At 42.2% G+C, this 21,820-nt stretch overlaps 1 protein-coding gene across 2 annotated transcripts; it reads left to right on the forward strand.

The window, feature by feature from the left end:
- The first annotated feature begins 5,967 nt into the window (after positions 1-5,967).
- sumf2 (sulfatase modifying factor 2) lies at positions 5,968-20,876 on the forward strand. 2 transcript variants are annotated; one of them, XM_078422217.1, is made up of 9 exons: positions 5,968-6,268; positions 8,234-8,390; positions 10,248-10,362; positions 11,894-11,938; positions 14,470-14,620; positions 16,952-17,007; positions 18,372-18,456; positions 19,001-19,166; positions 20,337-20,875. In XM_078422217.1, exons 1-9 carry the CDS (start codon positions 6,199-6,201, stop codon positions 20,443-20,445), a joined length of 954 nt encoding a protein of 317 aa, XP_078278343.1. In that variant the 5' UTR covers positions 5,968-6,198; the 3' UTR covers positions 20,446-20,875. The 2 variants fall into 2 exon arrangements, with proteins under 2 accessions (XP_078278343.1, XP_078278344.1); XM_078422218.1 differs by having other exon boundaries at positions 6,178-6,310; positions 20,337-20,876.
- Positions 20,877-21,820: the final 944 nt, after the last annotated feature.

Genomic DNA, 21,820 nt, shown 5'->3' on the forward strand with positions numbered 1-21,820 from the left:
AGTATTTTTAAAGCGGAGATTTATAGGTTTTTGATTAGTAAGGGTGTCAAAGGTTGGGGGAGAAGGCAAGAGAATGGGGTTGAGAGGGAAAATAGATCAGTTATGATTGAATGGTGGAGTAAACTTGATGGGCTGAATGGTCAATTTCTGCTCCTATGTGTTATGGTCTTATAGGCTTCTTATGGTTCAAGCTGCATTGTCTGAACATCAGCATTACTAATTTAGTTCACTTTGTTTTATTTCAGTCGTAAAACAATGAGTGAAGTCACTGTGGCCTCAAATTCCCTGGAGGAATGCCCATCCATCAGTCCAAAGAGTGCAGACACCCAAACTGCTTCTCTTATAGCCATCCTATCTCGTCCCAATTCTATTGCTCCACAACCTGTCTACTTTATTCCTACTTTACCCGACTGCTCTCAAAGTGCCCTCTTGCCCACTCTCTCTTACCTTAAGAACAATAACTCTGGTGCTCCAGTTCAAACTCCTTCCTCTCCATTGCACCCATCTTCCCTGTGACTCAATTGACACCCCTTGTTCCTGTTACCACATTAGCTGCCCATTCTCCTGAAAATGCCCAGACCAGCTCCCTCTCCTGATAATGTCCTGCCTGACGCTTCACTGTCACTGCTCAGATCAACATAACTTGTAACTGATATGACAAACTGTTTTCCTTGTTACCTTCACACTCTCATTTGTTGCTACTGACACCCCTGCTCCTACTGGCATCCTTACTATCCCTCTATTAATATTCTCACTACTGATCTCAACCAGACATGAAAGAGGAGAGTCAGGATTTGAAGAGAGATATTTGGACTGATGGAGGTGCATTCCAATGCCTGTGACCTGAGCAGCTAAAGGCATGGTTGCAAATGAAGGAACAACTGTAGGAGTACTGAGAGTGTAAGTACATTTAAAGAACTGCATCCTTGCTTACCATGTACCATTAGCCACTTGTAATCTTTGTGCGTGCAGCATCATTCCTGACACTGGTGTGTCATGGAAGACTGATTGCCCAAGGAGAGAGCTGATTGACCACAGACATTGATATAAATTATTTGATCTATCACATCATGTTGGCACCAATTATGTTTGCATTTTTTCTGCACCTATCTAGTAATTGGTGCCGGAAAGTCTTTATGGAGCTGCATCAGCAGAGGTCCAGGTGTAGGGGTCTCTTGCAGTAAATATTTCATTGTTCAGTGAATACTGTCTCAGTGTTACTGTTTTTATGTGGACTGACATTTGTTATAATTTGTAAAAAGCATCTTTTCGATTTCTCCATGTCACAGCACAGAGATTCCACTGGGAACATGGGCTGAGAAGCGCCGTTAGATGTCCTGGGTTTATTAGTTGAGGCACAGAATAGAAATACAAAGAAATACAAAATACAAAACACAGACATCATGTTGGAACTTTACCCCACACTAGTTTGGAACCATTTTTCATAATTCAGCAAAATGAGGGTAGTTGGATGGTTCAGGAGGTAGTGCTGCTGCCTTAGAGCTCCAAGGATGTGAGCTTGATCCTAACCTTGAGTACTATCTTTGTGGAGTTTGTACATTGCCTTTCATTGCATGTGTTTGTCTAATTCTCCAGCATTTGTTAGGGGGCTAAATTACCTCTTTGTCCAGTGATGTATGAAGAGAGTCGAAATGAGTTTGTGGATACCTCAGAGACAATAAATTGCAGGAAAATAAGAATTTGGTAATGAGACTGATGGGATTGCTCTGTTGGTGGCAAGCAAGGACCTGGTGAGTAGCATGGTGGCATATCAGAAAGAGCAGACACAAAATGCTGGAATAACTCAGCAGATCAGGCAGCATCTCTGGAGAAAAGGAATAGATTATGTTTCCCTTCTTCAGAGCAACTGCCTCAAAATGCCAAAGGCTTGGATTCAGTTACTTTATTTGATGAGAACCTGGGGAGAGTAAAAATAAGATCAACATAAGATTAGTATAAGTAGCTGGTTGATGTGAACTCAGAGCCAATGGGCCTGTTACCTTGCTGTCTCTCTGTGACTCCTAATGGCCTCCTATACTATAGTAAATTCTTGGATAGACACAAAAAGCTGTAGTAACTCAGCGGGAAAGGCATCATCTCTGTAGAGAAGGAATGGGTGACGTTTTGAGTCGAGATTCTTTCCTCAGACCCAGGCATTCCATAACCAGCCTCTAAAAGCACTTCATGATGATGGAGGAGGAAGGATGTACGGTAGTCATTAAGGCATGAGATCTTCCTTTTCTTTGGCATTGGGATGATGGTCGTCTTCCTGAAGCAGGTGGGAACGGAGTAGAGAGAGATGAAAGAAATCCGTAAATACTCCCGCTAGTTGGTCCACGCAGTTTCTAAGGATACGGCCAGTTGCTTTCCATGGGTATACCCTCAGGAAGGCCGATCTAACTTCAGCAACATTGACCATGGGAAGAGGCACGGTTGAGTCTGATGGGATTGATGTTATCATCCTGTTGGCATTCTGCTCAAAGCGTGCATTGAAAGCATTATGTTCATCAGGTAGGGCCGCACTATCACCAGTGATGTTGCCTGACTTAACTCTACAGCTAGTTTTGGTATTCAGATCTTGCCACATTCTGCAGGTATCTGAATTATTAAACTGGGACTCGTTTGTCCCGGTATTGTCTCTTGACATCCTTGATGACTTCGTGAAAATCATATTGAGTTTTCTTGTACTGCACAAGATCGTTTGACTTGCATGCAGTGGACCTGACCTTCGCCTGAGAATGTACCTCATGGTATTCGTCCATGGTTTCCAGTTGGGGAACACTCAGATTGTCTTTGTCGGCACGCACTCCTCTATGCACTTGCTGATGAAGTCCGTCATGGTAGTGGTGTACTAATTCAGGTTGGCTGCAGAATCCCTGAAAATGGAATAGTCCACTGACTCAAAGCAGTTGCGTAGGATGTCATCTGTGTCCGCCGACTAGCATTGAACAACTGTACCGGATCCTGCTCTTGTGGTTTTTGTTTGTGGGCAGGGAGTAGAAGTATGGCTAGGTGATCAGATTTCATGAAATGTGGCCGAGGAACAGAACGGTGTTTTCTATTGATGTGTAGCAGTGGTCGAAGGTGTTCTGGCCCTGGTGGGAGAAGAGATATGCTGATAGTACTTTGGTAATACACCCCTGACGTTGGCTTGATTGAAGTCGCTGGCTACAATGACTAGAGCTTCGGGATGTTTTGTTTCAAGGCTGTTGATTGCGGAATACTGTCTCAAGACTATTGATAGGAAATATTATGACTCCACTTTCCTCCTTCAGATTGGATACCTGGCACAAAATCTGGATGGAATTCCTTGAAATTGGGGCAGATGACGTTTCTGGTCTGTGGCATAATACTGATAACCTTCCATTACACCTACAATGCAGAGTGAACAACCACAACTGAATACAGTGATTGCAGAATCATCACATCACCTTCCCATGACCCTACATCCCTGGGCCCGGTTCCTCAGGGGCCTCACTTTCCTGCAGCCCATTGGAAAGCAACAGACTGTGTCACCTGGATGGTTCTTGTGCAGTGATCAAACAGTGAATACCTCCCAACAATAATATTATGTTAAATATTGAATGAAAATGAAGTTCAACAGAAAATTAAAACCAAAAGAAAAAATAGTTTTATCTTCTGACCATTTTCTTCCAGAATTGTCAGCTATTGTTTACAGGGATTGTCTTTTGCCTTCAGCACAATTCAGGAAGGCTTCATTGTGACATTTGGACAAAATGATTCTCCCTCAAAGTGGATCAACAAGTTATCAATTCACAAACCTCTGTGAGGACAGGAAGAGGCATAGGCACAAAGTTTTCTACAAGTGTGACTTATTGGTGAGTTGAGGTTTCCGGTGGCTCTGCATTGGTATTTGTTTATTAGCTTGTGTACCAAGATAGAGTGAAAAATGTTGGTTACATACTATCCAGATAAATACCATACACGAGTACATCAGATGGAGCAAAAGAGAAACTAAACAGATTGCAGAAAACACAATCACATCAACCAAAACTCCAGCCTCCCAGTTTTCTTACTTTTTAATCTCTGGTCTATGACTGAATTAGACATGTTTATTTGACCAGCCCGGGCAATACGTCCAGTTTCGACACTATTAACTCTCTCCCAGAGTCCCCCACAAACAGTTTCTTGCTTCAAATTGTGCTTGGGCTATCTGTCAAACTTCCCCTTTACAAGGTTGCTTCTTGATAATCAAAAGATTTGAATCCCCTCAATTAGAGGGACAAGAGACAACTGAGGGGATAAAGTAATACAAATGAAATATTTCTCTGGGCAATCAAGGAAGGATGAAATTGCAGAGGAGTTGGATGCAATTGTCCGATTTTTAATATTTATAAGACTGGTATCAAATTGTAGGGGGGGGGGGGGGGTTACAAATGGCATACCATTGTTCAAGGAATGGGCAAAGGATAAAGTGTCAGAGACAATCCAACAATGGGATATTATAATCAGAATGAGAAGCACTGTAAGCTTTTTTGTAAATTTCAATAATATTTATTTATAAAAATGTCTACAAAAAGCACAAAACAGTACAAGGGCTTTTCTTTACATTTGTAATGTTGTGCATACATTCATAATATTGCTTAGTCTACACCTATAGTGTCATCAAATTATATGTACAAAGCACCATTGTCACTCCTGTGTGGCCTCTTTGAACAATACACCCTTGACGGTGCTGTTAAAATACGTCCAAGTGCCTTAGTTCCCTTAGCAAGGCCTGAGGTTGCAATCATACCCAATGAACCTTTGTATTGGCTCCACCAACCTTTAGTAAGTCCCTTAGCATGTACTGATGTAGCTTGGAACATGCCTTTTGGGCAGCATTCACGTATGAACATCTCTTGTTCTGGAAGACCAGCAAGTTTTGGGCAGGCACAAGTGTATCTCTCACCATGTTGATAATCTTCCAGCAACGATGTTCGGCTTAGTATGCGTTGCTGGTTAAAGCTGGTAGATCTGTTACACAACTGCTCGGGATGAACGTTGCATCTTTTTCCTGCCTATCTTTGCAAATGCACAATCCACAAAGACGTACAGGTATGTAGGTTAATTGGCTGGGTAAATGTAAAAATTGTCCCTAGTGGGTGTAGGATAGTGTTAATGTACGGGGATCACTGGGCGGCACGGACTTGGAGGGCCGAAAAGGCCTGTTTCCGGCTGTAGATATATGATATGATATGATATGATATGATATGGACAATTGTCTTATCCTCACCACAGCTGCCCAGAGGTCAGCATGCATTGGGAGTGAGACTACAACCATGCAGGAAGGGTCAGATGGGGAGAGTGATTCTCGCCGGAAGCCAACAAAGTTCTTGGTACTGGTTTCCAAGTTCTGGCTAGGAGTCAATCTGCCAGGTGGACACAAAATGCTGGAGTAACTCAGCGGGTCAGGCAGCATCTCTGGAGAGAAGGAACGGGTCAGTCTGAAGAAGGGCCTCGACCCGAAACGTCACCCATTCCTTCTCTCCAGAGATGCTGCCTGACCCGCTGAGTTACTCCAGCATTTTGTGTCTACCTTCCATTTAAACCAGCATCAGCAGTTTATTTTCCTACCTGTCAATCTCCCAGATTGTTTGGACAATCTCATCGGGAAACCATCCTACACAATCCATTGTGTCGTTCTCCTACAGAGCCTGCAAGATGTTCTTTGAAAAACACATACTCTGCCTGAACTACTCCTTTTAGTGCCGACTCCATCAGCACTTGCGCCTAGGCACATACCCCGTGTGCTGTGTAGCTTACGGTGTAAAACATCTCAATCGGGCCTCGCCCGAAACGACACCCATTCCTTCTCTCCAGAGATGCTGCCTGTCCCGCTGAGTTACTCCAGCATTTCTTTGTGTCTATCTTCGGTTTAAACCAACATCTGCAGTTAAAGAAACTACACGTCGCAAGCGTCTATCACGCTTTAGATCGTCCAGTGGGGACCAATTCCGAGCTGGGATCAAATCTCTCGGCGAGACGGCTCTGAGCCACCCATCCTCCTCCCCCATTCCTGTTCCCCATCTCCCCTCCCCTGCTCCTCTCCCTCTGTGGTCCACCCTTTGCCCCTCCCATCACTCCCGCCCCTTCCATCCGACCTGCCTCTTCCTCTCCGCTTCCTCGCGGACCGACCAGCCGCTGCACGTCAGGCGAGGGCCCGAGGCTGCAGACCGGGCCTGCTGTGCCGGCACCATGCGCGGCCTCGTCGCGCTCCTGCCCGTTCTCTCGCTCCTGCTGTTGGAGCCGGCGGAGGCTTTCGTAGGTGCGTGAGCGGGAATGGTCGTGGTGTCCACGGCAACGTGAGGTCAGGATCGGGTCGTCCTTAGCAACGTGAGGTCGAGCTCCCCTGGCAACGCGAACCGGGGTCCCGGGGTTGAGGCCTGGGCCTAGGTCCTAGGAAAGGATGTCGCCGCAATAGCGGGAGTGCAGCGAATGCTCACAGAGTTGAAGGCATTGCCTCAAAAAGGAGATTCAGGAGACTTCAGCTAAGTTTAGGGGAATGAGAGGTGACTTTAAGTGCCACGACAGGGTAGATGGAAAATGCTGGAAACTGTCGGGTCACGCAGCAGCATTTGTGGAGAGAGAAACGAAAAACAATCGGAGAAGTTTCAAGTACGAGACTTCATCAGAACTATGAAGGATAGAAAGTAAAGTTCGTTTTAGATTGGAGAGAAAGTGGAGTTGGCATGGAGAGAACATATGTGCAGGAGAAATGCAGAAGAAATTTACCAATCAATTGCCTGGGTTGAAGGGTGAACTTATAGAAGCATTTCTTTAATTTTCAAAAATAAACTTCATTCAGAGTAAAAGAATATACACAAAACAAGAACAGCTCTTCCGACATTCTTAGCGTCTATACATTAATTAGTGTAATCTTCAGTAGTGCTCGCAATTTTCCTTAAACTAAGTCCCCATCCTACTCTTGTGGCCCCTTGGGATGATATCCCTTCCCTTATTTGAAGGGAATGGATATCACCCCAGACCCTGCCCCTTTTTTTCTAGTGGCAGGGGTATCAAAACAAGATCCCCTAGGTTTAAAGTAAGCTCTGAAGGTTAAGTAGGCACAAAGAGTTATTGATATCTGCAGAGCTGGATTGATATCCTGCCAGAGGAGATGGTGGAATTGCAGTTAAAACATTTAGGAGACATTTAAATAGGCAATGCATAGAAGGACACAATGCTAATGTGAGCAATAGATTGGAAAAGGTTTGCATGGACATAATGGGCCAAAGTGCCTGTTACAATGCTGCATTAGGGTCTCGACCCAAAACATCACCCATTCCTTGTCTCCAGAGATGCTGCCTGGCCTGCTGAGTTAATCCAGCTTTTTGTGTCTACAGTTTAAACCAGCATCTGCAGTTCCTTCCTACACATTACTCTGACTCTAACAGGAAATGTCTGTTATAACGTGAGTCAGTTGACTTAATGTGGCAGTTAAGTAGCAGTTAAAATCAGATTAAGCTTTTTAATGTTACGTGTTGCTATTCGGTAAGGATGTGGGGCAAATAAATAGAAAAATATTGAGCCAAAATAATGACAGGCGGAAATGGCCAAATGCTATATAGACACAGAGTAAGTTAGATAAAATTATAAAGCAAATTGAACAATGTCCAGTTATTGCATGAAAATGTCACTGTGGCAAAAGATTAGCCATGATTTTATTGAATAGCCTACTTCTGCTATTCATATTGTGAGATGCAAATGTGAGTGCTCACAATCACGATGCTCGAGACAATCTAGAGAAACAAGTATAGTTTATTTGCAAGTCTGCAGAGTTGGGTGTCTCCCCTGTCGAGACACACCAAGGTCGGGAAAATCCCTTCTTTTTATTCACTTCATTTTACAATTGTTACACCTTTAATTCCTCCCCTTCGGGCTCCTTCCAATCGGAGCACTGAGGTGCACAATCTACCGTCACCGCCCCTGTTGCCTTCCACATCATACAGTAATATTCATTTATTTCATTAGGCTAGCGCAGTACAGAGTAGTTCATGCCCTCCCTCTCTCCTAGCTCTCTGATTATTTTGGCCTTCCTCCCAGTTCTCTGATTATCTTCTAACACTGTCACCATTTGTTCTTGTGGTTTTTTTCTCTAGCCGAGCACTGTCTGGTCAGTTATTTCTCAGGGTCGTATTGTCGAGTCAGCTATTTCTCAGGATCCTTAGTCTAAATCAATTATCCCTTTTTACCCCTTTCTCACAATATTATTTTCTTTCTCCTTTTGTAGATGGAGATCTTTTGGAAAAGACTGTGAATCTGCCTGGTGGAAGGTTTCTCATGGGCACAAATGAGGCCGATGCCAGAGATGGAAAAAACCCCGTCAGAGAAGTGACTGTGAAACCATTTGCCATAAATCAGCATCCAATCACCAATGCAGAATTTAGGTTAGAGAAATATATGAAGCTTCTTAAAATTCTTTGCTTTAAATAATTTATGGATAAGTGATTCTGTGGTTAGGGTCAAAATGTAAAGAGGAAATATTCTTATTAATTTCTCAACCACATGATTGTGTATGTGATAATGCTCAGAGTTGATAGAATTTAATGTATGTCAGTATTCTAAATTTTGGGCATTTATGTACCACATATTTCCATCAAAAAGTGGGTTAACAGTAACATTACTGAAACTGTCCACAGAGGTCATGAATTCATAGATAGACACAAAATGCTGGAGTAACTCAGCGGGACAGGCAGCATCTCTGGAGAGAAGGAATGGGTGACGTTCGGGTCGAGACCTTTCTTCAGACCTGAAACGCCACCCATTCCTTCTCTCCAGAGATGCCGCCTGTCCCGCTGAGTTACTCCAGCATTTTATGTCCATCTTCAATTTAAACCAGCATCTGCAGTTCTTTTCTGCTCATGAATTCACATTAAGGTGACCATTGGGCCTGTCATGAAAGAGCATTTTAGGATTTCCCTGCATCCCTAGGTGTCACATCATGAAGGTGATCATCTTCAAGTGATCTTCCAGTTGGTATTTATTGTTGGTTTTCTCCTCACCCCAATTTTTAGGCACTGCTCTTCAAGGGTGGCACAGTGGTGCAGCCTGCAGATCCACTGCCTCAGTTCCATTAACTGGATACAATTCTGAACTTGGGTGCTGTCTCAGTAGAGTTTGCCGTTTCTCCTAGTTCACCAGAGGGGATAATCTGGGAGAAGATGATGAGAATTTGGGGATTTTTTTTAAATGTAGGATTAGTGTAAGTATATTTATGGTGCAGGTTAAGTGGCCCAAGGGACTTATTTCCCTGACTCTATTACACCTTTATAATATATAAATAAGTATTTTAAATATATATATAAATAAATATAGACTCTATAATTCCGCTAACTTAAATCCATCTTCCTTTTGAACTCTGTGAAGGGAAATAATTATGCCATGCTCATTTAGTCTCATACTCTAATTTTTATAAACTTCAATCAAATCTCCTTTCAATCATCTATTTTTCAAATTAAATAATTCTAGATTAAACCATCTCTGTTCAATAAAGTTGGGTGGTTGTATCAGTATCCACTCTGTCAACATCTACCTTGAGCTTTTAACACATTTCCAGCTCCTTTATTGAAATTCCTTTCCAACTTTATTGAAATTCCTTTCCAAATTTCTTTTCAGACACTTATCAAAATTCTGTTTCGGAAAAGGAAATAAATTATTACACCTCAATTATTTTGCATCACCTGGCTTTTCATTTCATTTTATTCAAAGTATTCAAAACCAAATCTCCAACCAGTATGTGGCTTTGTCAAACAGGTTTTCTAAGATATATTTGTTTGTCAACATGGCTTTCTAAGATATCTGCATAATAAGAGTGTAGTGAGTTTCACACACATATTGTGCAGATATCTTAAAAAACTGTTTGACAAACAGTGTGGAGAAAGTGGATGTAATTTTCTGTGTTGCTTTGATCTCTTTTGTTGAAGGTTTTGAGCTGTGTAGAGTGCAGACCATGAGAAGGCCCTGCAGTTTAGGCAGCATGCGTCTTAGTTTACAACAGTGTATCGCTTATAGATTCCACAGTATCAAACACCTACTTTCAGTCATGTGTACGAGGCTGATCTCCCGTTCCTAGTCCAGGGAGCTTGGGACTACCTTGGTTCCACTGCCGATATTACAGACAAAATATGGCCTCTTCAGCTCAGCTTTATCAGGAGACATTGGATGTACTCTACGGTGATACGATACGGTAGATTATCAGTCTGTAATAATCATTATTTAGTTCGTCACTTTTCAATCTGTTGCAGAGAATTTATCAGATCACAGAAATACAAAACAGAAGCAGAGTCATTTGGCTGGAGTTTTGTATTTGAAGACTTTGTTTCAGAAGAACTGAAAAGCAAAGTGACACAAAAAATCGAGGTGTAGTAACTTCTACTTTATTCTCTTTCCTAAACAGGATTTTGACATTGTGCACAAAAATATTATTACAGGGAGGAATAAACCAGCTAGAAATACGTGTTTAAAGATTAGAGCTGGATAGGGATTGACAGGTAGGAAAGAGTAGGGCATTAACTCCTGATAGATCTTGAATAGGGTCCTTTATTCAGCAAAGCACCTCTCATAATGGAGCGACATAAAAGGTCTGGTGTAGAAATACATTTTCCTACGTTTTCCACAGTCAGTAATGCTAAACCTGCTCCATAGCATGTTACTCCACCTCTGAAATTCAAGCACCAACTAGGCAATTTCCAAGCAATTACAATTCTATAATTGTTGCAAAATAGATACTAGAAATCAGAAACAAAATCAATCTGCTTTAAATATGCAGCAGATCAGACTGCATTCTGTAAGGATAGAATGAAATTAATATTTTGGTCAAAGCAACCTGCTCAGAATCCACAAAATGCTGCCTAACCTTCTGAGCATTTCCAATAAATACTTTGCACAAAGCTGAGGCTAGTGGGAGCAGATTTTGGTTCAGCTGAAGGGTTATAGGATTCTGGTCATTGAGATACGAGGGAAATTTATGAATGGAATCTCATTGTCACACTTTTCCATAATTCATTTCAATTGCCTTGTGTTAAATGTCATTTTGTGGATTCCTAAAAGTGATCCAGCTCAAAGGACATAAACCAGACATACCCAGCAGTCTGGAGCTGGGCGACTGCCAATTTACCATCTAGGCAGCCCAGCTGCAGGATCCGCACGGCTTTGGTGATGAGCCCTTATTGTGATGACTCCCTGCCTGGCTGCATTAACCTGGGTCGCACACTGGCCATTCACACTGAGGAGATCGGCCAGTCCATACAGTTAACCTCTGTTTAGACCACAGCAGAGTTAACCCTAGGTGGTGCCCTGCTCAGACCACAGCAGACGTAACCTCCAGTGCCCTGATGAGGTCCCAACCCAACTAACTTTGACAGAGACTTCAACCGATAGAAACGTAATTAATATTACAATTGCTTTAAATAATCTTTTTAAATTAAACAATAAAAAAACAATGAAACCACATTAGAGAACCAATGTAATTAAAAGATTTAAAGAAATAAAGCAAATTAACTTCTTGCCATCTGATCTGCATGTCCTGGAATTCCCTGAAGGGGTTAGTATTCATTCACCAGGTCTGGTTGGAGTTGGAATTGGAGTGGTTCCCATTGATTCCACTTAGAACAGAAGGGCAGATGTGCCAGCATGTGTCACTCTGCTTGTTCTGATTTATAGTAGGTCCACATAACTCCAGGACACCTAAGCAGCAGCTGAACATTGGTGCTTCATTTCAGAATCGCTGGCTGCAACCAATTCAGGTCAGCCCTGTGTAAAAAATACTCTTGCTGATCTTTGTTCAAAATTATATCTTTATTAAATGTATGTCATGTGCATTACTTCTGCATCCAAAGTAATTTTAGATATTGTGTTCATTGAATGACCGGCTGACATTTTGTTGTTTCAGTCTGCCCCTTGGTGGCTACCTATTGAAAGAGCTTTTTGGAGACAGGTGAGGTTCTAGAATTTTGAACAATGTTAGACAAGATTGTTTCCTTTTTAAAAATCTATTGCATTATTTTGAGAGCTATATATTTATTAAAGCAATGTAACAAAGCTAACGAATGTTGATACCTGTTACTTGAAAAGAAATAATAATCATATAGCATGAAAGCAGGCCCTTCAGCCCTGCCTGTCCTTGTCGACCCAGATGCCCCATCTTAGCCAAGAGTTTATAGTGTTTAATTGTCATATATAATAACAATGGAACATTAAAATTATTTCTTGCAGCAATATAACAAGCCTGTAAATGCAATACACACAGATAATATATAATAAATTAGGAAAAATAAATAAATGAATAACCATGATACTAGTGCAAAGAAAATGCATATTTCTTAGTGCAACTAAAGACACTCTGCTTTCATCGTTGAGGTTAGTGTTGTCTAACGTTCAAGAACGTAATGCTTGTTGTGAAGAAGCAATTCCTGAACATGTTCACTGTTTCAGACTCTTATACCTTCTTCGTAATGGCAGGATTGAAATGAGAGTGTGACCAGGCGGATGTGGGTCTATGATGATATTGGTTGCCATTTTGAGACTTGCCTCCTATAGATTATTTCAATGATGGGGTGGTCAGTACCTCTGATGGACCAGGCAGTGTCTAACACTATTGACCAAATCCCATTTGCCCGTATTTTGCCCAAATCTCTCTAAATCCTTCCAATCCATTTATTTGACCAACTGTCTTTTAAATGTTGTTATAATATCTGCCTTAACCATTTTCTCTGGTAGCTAATTCCCTATACACACCACCCTCCGTGTGGAAAAGTTACTCCGCGGGCTCCTATTAAATCAGTAGCAACAGTTGTACCATCCATTGGATACGCTGTAGTAACTTTGGGTGTTTCCATTATAAGCTGTTTCAGTACCAGCCACCAGGGAGCACCACTGATCACCATCTTCCAATCTAGAAAGCAGCCATCTCCGACTACTGTCATTAAACCATTTTTTAAATTTACTATTTATTTAATTGTTTGGGCATCAATTTCGTCAACTGGGCTTTATGCAGGACTTTATTGGTTTCAGAAAATCGATGTAGAGAGCATCTACTGAATTCCCTTAATTAACCTTCTCTGCTACTTCAACAAAAAATAAGTCAGGTTAGTCAAACACAACTTGCTTTTAATAAATCCATGCTGGTTATCTTTTATTGACTCAAACTTCTCTAAATGCTTATTAATTATTTCCCCAAATATTGTTTATAAATACTTCCAATTGTCAAGATTAACCAGATTGGCCTAAAATTGCTGGCCATGACCGCACTGTATTTTTGAACAAATTTTACATTTGCCATTTTCTGTCCTTTGACACATCCCAGGCCCAGGGCATCCCCGTAGGAGGTCTTCGGGGCACTGCCCAAGCAGTCTCCTTTGTCTCAATGCGTACCCAATCATCGTCATTATCAATGACCTTCCTTCCATTGTGAGGTCAGAAGTGGGGATGTATGCTGATGATCCCGTAATGTTTAATCTGTTCACACCTCCTCGGTAAATGAAGTAGCACAAACAATAAGTACTTGAAAACATTCAGCCATGGGGTCCTAAGGAGAAGTACCATTAAATAGCATTACCATTGCAGGGTCTGCCAATATCCCATGTATCAAGATGGACCAGAAACAAAACTGGACCAGTTTTGACCAGAAACAAAACTGGACCAATTACATCAACAGTATGGCTACAGGAGAGGTGTTCTTACTGCCCAAAGTCTCTCCACCATATGCAATGCACAAGCCAAGATCATGACGTAATATTCACCAACTGCCCGGATGAGTCTCATTCCAACAACTCATGAATGATACTATCTTGGGCAAAGTAGCCTGCCTGACGGAGAATTCACCCATCAGTATAAACACTCATTCCCTCCACCATAAATGCACAGTAGCTACAGAGTATTGTGCACAAAAGGCATTGCAGTTACTCCCCCCAGATTACTTTGACAGTTCCTCCCAAATCATGATATTCACCACCAAAAACCAAAAGGCTTCTGGAGAACCACCTTCTGCAGATTCCCTCCAACCACCTTCCTTCCTGACTTCCCAATCCTTCATTGTCAATGCGTCAAAACCTAGCACTCCTTCACCACAATGTTGGCCTTGCCAGTGATACACAGTGGATGAATGAATAAAAATGAACTGTGCGGTCCATCCATTTGTACACAAGGAATGTGGTGGCTTGTGAGTGTAAATGTTAACTTCACCAATCTGGAGCAAATAGTCACAGCTGTAATGCTAACACACAAGCTGAGCACTCTGAGCAGACAGGATGAAGTAACTACTGGGATGTATGCACGTCATGGGCTATCTTGTTAGCAAAGATACTGCAAGGGTGCACAAATAGGGGTTGAAAAACAAAGCTGGTTTTAGGAATAAATAATGAAATTTTAAATTAATGTGAAATTTGTGATTTTACTGTGAAGTTAATAACCTGTATGCACTACTCGTGATTCTTATGAATATTCAGGTTGCATTACAATTATTTTTAGCCATCAGGCCCTGGCTCTGGAATTAAAGATAAAATGGAAAATCCAGTCGTGCAGGTGAGCTGGAATGATGCCACAACCTATTGCCAGTGGAAGGGTTTGCGGTTACCCACTGAGGAAGAGTGGGAATTTGCTGCTCGAGGAGGTCTGGAAGGTATGATCTCGCAACACTGACACTGATATTATTTGGAGTTTGTTTTCAATTGGATGTTCCCAATTTCACCGGAAAGATTATGCGATTCATAATCTTGTTATCGCGGGGGGGAAAAGCAGAAACTGCTGGAAATTACTTTGCAGTTCCAGCAGCGTCTGTAGAAAGGAAAAGAGAGTTAAAGTTTCAGATCAAAGACATTCCATTGGAAATGGGTCTTCCGATGCTGACAAAAGAAGGAAGGGAAGATTTATGATGAGATGGAGGTGTGTGGAAATGAAATGATGATGAAGAGTGGATAAGGCTTAGTGAAAAAGGGTGCTAAACAGATTAGAGAATAAGAAAATATAAACTTGGAGGTGTTGTAACTGGGAGAAGACAAATAAATCATTGAAATAAAAATGGGCAATGCTGAAGGACTCACCAGGTCAGGCAGTGTCTGTGAAGAGAGAAGCTGACCCAACTTCTTGATTGATGTAAGATATTCAAAACAATCATTGGGCTGTGGCAGAAATTTTGCTTAAATAAACACGTAAATTTGCTGCAGTCCATAAGCGCATCCCCGAGTTCCCGCTGGAAGTCGCTTTAGTTCTCTGTTGTGTTGACTTTTGGGCTCTTCCAACAAAGCTCGAGATCAACTCATTTTCTGACTTGTCACATTAAAGTCGCCTGGACTCGATGAGTTCAGCAATTTCTAATAATCAGCATCCCGGCTTTTGTGCCCCACCGTTCCAGCATTTACAGTTTAATTTATTTTCTGCAAGTAATTTCCATGTGGTTATTTAAGCAAAATTAAGAACACCAAATGCAATAGGCGAGGTCGGAGGGATATGTAGGTGAGTCTTGTCCTTGCTGGTAAGACTGGAATTCTACGGGAATTGTAGGTGCAAATATTTAAGGAGAAGGCAGATAGCTGGAAGAACAACAGAGTTGTAAGAGTAGGCATTTTCAACTTCCATTGTATTGACTGGAACTGCCATAGTGTAAAGGGCTTCCAAGGGGTGGAACTTGGTAAATATGTCCAGAAAAAACTTCTCAAACAGTATGAAGAATGCCCTATAGGGCAAGAGGCAACACTGGGCTGCCTGATATTAAATGAGGCAGTGCAAGTGAAGAGTTAGTGGGTAACACTTCTGGACCAGTGACAAGAATTGCATTAGTTTTAAGATAGTTATGGGAGAAGATAGTATAAGAAAATAACTGCAGATGCTGGTACAAATCGAAGGTATTTATTCACAAAATGCTGGAGTAACTCAGCAGGTCAGGCAGCATCTCGGGAGAGAAGGAATGGGTGACGTTTCGGATCGAGACCCTTCTTCAGACTGATGGGACTGGTTCACAAATCAATATTCTAAATTGGGATAAAGCAAGTTTTGAAAGAACTGACAGGAACTTGTAAAGAAGGAATGGATGACGTTTCGGGTCGAGACCCTTCTTCAGACTGAAGAAGGGTCTCGACCCGAAAAGTCACCCATTCCTTCTCTCCTGAGATGCTGCCTGACCTGCTGAGTTACTCCAGCATTTTGTGAAATAAATACCTTCGATTTGTACCAGCATCTGCAGTTATTTTCTTACACTAACGGAACTTGTAAAGGTTAGTTGGGAGAAAATACTTGCAGGAAAAGGGACTTGTGGCAAGTGAGAAGTTTTTAAAAAGGGGTGAGAGGAGGTTTAGGTAATGGATGAAATGTGATTGAGGGTTTCATTGACCGCAGAAGGAGAGCCAAACCTTGAATGCACCTCCTCCCACTTAGTCTCTTGTACGGATGCTTCATTTTCTCTTGGTTTCTCTGACTCTGCCACATCTGTTCTTGAGATGAGGCATTGTGTTCCAGGACGTATGAAGTGTCCTCTCCATTCAGGAAATGTGGCTTGCCTTCTTCTATAACTCATGCAGCCCTCTCACCCTTTTCCTTGCTCTCTCTGCCTGCCCCCCCCCCCCCCGCCCCCAACACACACCGCCCCCTCCCCCAAACGCTATATAAACAACAGGAACCTATTTTGTAAATTGCATCTCTGATGTTTGTTCCTTGGGTCCCTTTTAAGGGCTGGAGTTTGAGATTGCTGCTGCCTGGTTCAGTGTTGGCAGCTGCATGTGGTTCCCTAGGATTTTTTCAGTATTACACTGGTTACTACAAGACAGCATTTGGGACCAAGATGCATTTGTATTGTTGAAGGATAATTGCTACGAAATATTGTGAGCCTCCAGCATTTGATACCAGCTCTGCTGATGCCTGCAATTATGTTTAAAACTTTGACAGGAGAATGTGAAAATCTAAGTCATGCACCTTGGTCTACAATTTATACACTAAATTCTCTCATCCTTGCTTTCAGGTAGAGTGTATCCTTGGGGAAATAAGTTTCAGCCCAATCGCACAAACCTTTGGCAGGTAACGTGGTGTTTTGAGTAATTTTAACAGTACATGTGTCTTCTCATTCTGCTGCTGTGTAACTTTTTGTTGGTGCCATGTGCTTCAATCTGTCTGTGAACGGTCACAAACAGCAGCAAGATTATCAGACTGACTGGTGGATGGAGTGATCGGTGTATTTGAGGTGGTGGTGTAGTGGTCAAGATTGTTAGCTTTCCACAGTGCAAGAGACATGCTGATGCTGTTTGGATAAGTTCAAATGTGAACTTATCCATTTTTGCAGAAAGAAAAAGATAAATGTTGTGAGATTATTAAATACCACAGGGCAGTGAGAACTCAATGTCCTCTTATAAGAAATGCATAAAGGAAGTGCAGAGATGCAGTGGGTAATCAGCAAGGCAGAAGAAATGTTGTCCTTTGTTACGAGGGGGATGAATTGCACGAGTAAGGAAATCTTGCCACTGGTTCTTCCGCGTGCTGGTGAGACCACACCCAAAGAACAGCCAATAGTTTGCTGATGTATCGAAGGGAGGATGTGTTTGCATTGAAATCAGTTCAGCATAGGTTCACAAGATTGATCCTGGGCTGAAGGGCCTGTGAGGAACAATTAAACAAATGGGCCTGTTCACAAGAATGAGAGATGTTCACGTTGGTGCACACCAGTTTCTGAGAGACTTGGTAATGTAAGTGATTCCTTTGTTTATGGCGTCTGTATACAAGTGAACATAGTTTCAGGGTGAAAACATCACCACTTAAGACGTGTCAGGAGGAGTCTTCTTTCTGAGCATCGTGATTCTGCGATTCTCTGCCCCAGAAATCTGAAGGCCCACGGTGAGAAATTCATTATTGTTGGATTCTAAATTCCCCAAATACTGCTTGCCTTGAACAAATGTGTGGCAACCAGTTTCCTGCTGACATTGTTGCCTGCAAGTATCAGGTTTATCATCCCCTTGAATGTTTCCAGTCTTGTTGGTCTCTGTAGACGGAAAGACATTGGCCAGAGCTTCCACCATTTCCATCTTTGTGTCCTTCCCCTCTGCATCAGGTGTTGTTTCTACTTGGGAATTGCCAACTTCTCCAAGCCTTCCCATTTAATTGTATCTGTTTTTGCCTTCCAAGTGTTCACAAATCCTTCCCCTCAGACTTCTTTTCACCAACCTCCTTACTGCCAATGCTGGCTCTGTAATTACCCTACTTCTCTCCAGTCATCTGAAACCACGCCTCAGCCCGAGCCCTAGCTATCTCTTCCCTTGCCTCCTGGTGGCCTTATCTTTGCTTTGACTGCCTCTTAATGTTCATTGGGTAAAAATGACTTTCCATTGTGTATCTTGGATATTATTTGCATTTGTGTCTTCCAATCTACTCTCCGAATATGTTTATTACAGGGAAAATTTCCTGAACAGGACACTGCAGAAGATGGTTATCATGGTGTATCCCCTGTAAATGCATTTCCACCACAGAATCACTATGGTAAGGTGTGATTCACCCTCTGTGCCTGTTGTACATCCCCTATATTTTCACAAACCTCCACAAAGTGGTTCTGTCTCACCAAATCTTTGCTCGTCATTTTACAAAACCTCCCTAACTTGTTGTGTTGTTCTATCTCATCCAGACGAAGGACTCAAAACATCTTCTGTCCATTTTTCCCCACAGACGCTGCCTGGCCCACTGAGACCCTTTTGCAATTTATTATTATTGCTCAAGATTCCAGTATCTTCAGTCTCTGAGTTTTCTTCAGTAGTTATTTTATTGCCCACAACCTCCCCCAACCACTCTTTAAACATAAACATTGTATTTAAATGAAAGGTATTGATGTTGTAATATATGCATTTATTTTTTAGATAGTTTAAATGTTGATTATTTTACCCCTATGAAATTCATGTTTTCCTGGCTGTGTGATTGAAACACAAATAATTGAGTTTGAAAATGATGTTCAATATGGAATAATGTGGCCTGTTTCTGTACTGTGATTCTAAGACTTTCTATGACACTGGTGTTTGTACACTTTGCTTAGGCATCTATGACATGCTGGGAAATATATGGGAATGGACTGACTCGGAGTACGTTCCAGCAGGCCAACCGGTAAAGGTTGAATCTCAGAAGATGTACGTTCTGCGTGGATCCTCATGGATTGACAGTGTAGATGGACGAGTCAATCATAAAGCACGGGTCACCAGCAGGTAAAACACAACTGTAATCACAGTGCTGTCCTGACACAGGTATCGTTCTTGATCTTTTACCCTCCTTTTCCCTGCCAGTTTCTCAAAGGTGCTAAGTGTGTGTGGAATTACTTGAGCGTCAGGTATCCTTTGGCATTTGACTGTGTGAACAATGTCAGATGATTTGAAGTATTGCCATTGTACTAGTAAACCCCCAAATTCATTTTGATTTTTTTTCAGACTACCTAGACTATTTTCAACTTAACTTTTGGGTAACGTGAGGTGACTCGACAAGGTCAAATTTTGTCAAATGCAGGAGATGACTTGTGTATTTGGCTCCACCTGTATTACATACTCTTGGCCTTGCTTAATTCATTTTTGGGGATTAATTGCCCTTGAGAAGATGGGGCTAAACTGTGTTTTTGAATCGTGTGAAGGTGCCCCCATTACAGAATCTGGTAGGCTGTTCCAGCTTGTTGACAATTGCTGGTGCAAGGAAGGGCGAGGCGATAGATCAGAATAGGTTTGGACTAGGGGAGGGAGGTGTTCCCATGTGCCAGGTGTCCCTATTTTTCCAGGCTGCAGAAGTTGTGGGTTTGGACATGGTTATCGAGGAGGTCTCAGTAAATGTTGTATCCAGTGCATACAGCAGCCACAGGGTGCTGAGGATGGACAGAAGAAAAGTGTATGGTGAAAAATGAAGTGCTAATCAAACATCCCACCCTGTCCTGCAGTTTTGAGCTGCCTGAACGTTAGCAGCTGTGCTTGTCCTTCCAGGTGAGTGGAGGGTGTTCCATCACACATTTCTAATTTGTCCTGCAGATGACAGAGTATCATAGGGTAATCAGGTGAAGAGTCACTTGTCACTGAATTTCACCAGGAACGTCAACCTGCATTAGATTTTGTATTTTCGGTGTGGATATGTATTCTCTCAGACTGCAAGGCAAGGATGCAGTCACTGAGTCACAGCTGATACTGTCAGTCTCTGCACAGCCTCGAGAGGGACCTCTACATTAAAAGAAGTAGTGGCATGTACTCCTCGTACCACGGCTCTTGTTAGATGGGTAACTAGCCTGCACCAATCATTTCAATAAGTTGCAGCTCAGAAGATTACACTCTGCACTTCTGTGGACTTAAGTTCTGTAGAACATAAAATCGCAGCAGCAAACTAACTTGCATCTTTGTTTTTAGAATGGGAAACACCGCAGACTCAGCGTCCGATAATCTGGGATTCCGATGCGCTAAAAGCTTGGCTCCATCTAACCATAGACAAAAAGGAAAAAATAAAACTGAACTCTGAAAGGAGTAATTTTAAAGCAATTGGTGAAATGTCAGAGGGCCAATTATGTGTCTGGAAATGTTTAATACAACCTTACTAAGATTGAAATTGAACATTGAAGATGTGAAACTGTTCTACAATTATGTGTTTCTTTCATACGTGATAAACATTTTGATATACTAAATAAAACAATGGAAAGGAGAAATTTAATTTTGCCTGAAGAATCGTTGTTGTTTCAGAAGCTGTTGGAACAAATTAGTATTCATTTTTGGCTGTAAACTGAATTTCCTGTTCTAGAGACCTAATAAATTACTCTGATTTGTCACTTCTGCCAGCTGCAATGTGATCCCTCACCTTCTCCACACGCCTTTCTTCCTTCCACATGGACTACTGCCTCTGTGACACTCTGCTCAATTCATCCTTACCCACCCATCTATTCCTGACTCCTGGCACTTTCTCTTGCAATTGGTGGAAGTGCAACACTTGTTCTTGCACCCCCCTCTCTCACCACCATCCAGAGATCTAAACAGTCCTTTCAGGTGACACACCTCTCCAACCTTGTCTGTTGCATTCAGTGCTCCCAATATGATTAATGTAGATTAGGCGACCAATTTGCAGAGCAGCTGCTCTCTGTCTGTAATGACCATCCTGCTCCCAACTGCATGGCAGTTCATTTACACTGCCCTTTCCCACTTCAACCTGTCTGTCCTCGGCCTTCTCCACTGCCAGGGTAAAGCCCAATGCCAACCAAAGAAACAGCATCTCATAATTCCACCTTGTACCGCAAAGGTATGAACATTGAATATTCCAATTTCAATTAACCCTCACCTCTGATGTGCTTTCCCCACTCCTCCTTCCAATACTCTTCTAGTCTTCCCACCCTCCTGGTTCCATCCATACTTCTTGCACGACTGGGCCAGTTGGTTGAGGAATGGCAGAAGGAGTTTAATTCGGATAAATGTGTGGTGTATTTTGGGAAAACAAACTAGAGGAGTACTCACACGGTAAATAGTAGGGGCTTGGTGAATGTTGTAGAACAGAGACCTCGGGATGCAGATTCATATTTCCATGAAAGTGGAGACGCAGGTAGACAGAGTAGCACAGAAGGTGTTTGGCAAGCTTCCCTTAATAGGTCAGCGCATTGAGTACAGGAATTATAATGTCATGTTATAATTGTACAAGACATTGGTAAGGCCACATTAAGCGTGCTGTGTTTATGATTGCCCGGCTTTAGGAAGAATGTCAATAAACTGGAAAATTTGCAAAATAAGATTTACAGTTATGTTACTGTACCTGGACAGTTTGAGTTACAAGGAGAGGTTGGATAGGCTAGGTATTTTTCCCTGGAGTGGAGGAGGCTGCTGGGTGACGAAGGGTTGATAAAATCATGAGGGGC

This window comes from Rhinoraja longicauda, chromosome 26 (genome assembly GCF_053455715.1).
Source record: "Rhinoraja longicauda isolate Sanriku21f chromosome 26, sRhiLon1.1, whole genome shotgun sequence".
Taxonomy (NCBI): Eukaryota; Metazoa; Chordata; class Chondrichthyes; order Rajiformes; family Arhynchobatidae; genus Rhinoraja; species Rhinoraja longicauda.

What these genes read in the sequence shown, in the direction of transcription:
- sumf2 (XM_078422217.1), top strand. Translation starts at nt 6,199, where the DNA reads ATGCGCGGCCTCGTCGCGCTCCTGCCCGTTCTCTCGCTCCTGCTGTTG. An exon ending in TCCACCACAGAATCACTATG is followed by an intron (nt 18,457 to 19,000) that starts GTAAGGTGTGAT and finishes CACTTTGCTTAG; the next exon opens with GCATCTATGACATGCTGGGA. An exon ending in AAAGCACGGGTCACCAGCAG is followed by an intron (nt 19,167 to 20,336) that starts GTAAAACACAAC and finishes CTTTGTTTTTAG; the next exon opens with AATGGGAAACACCGCAGACT.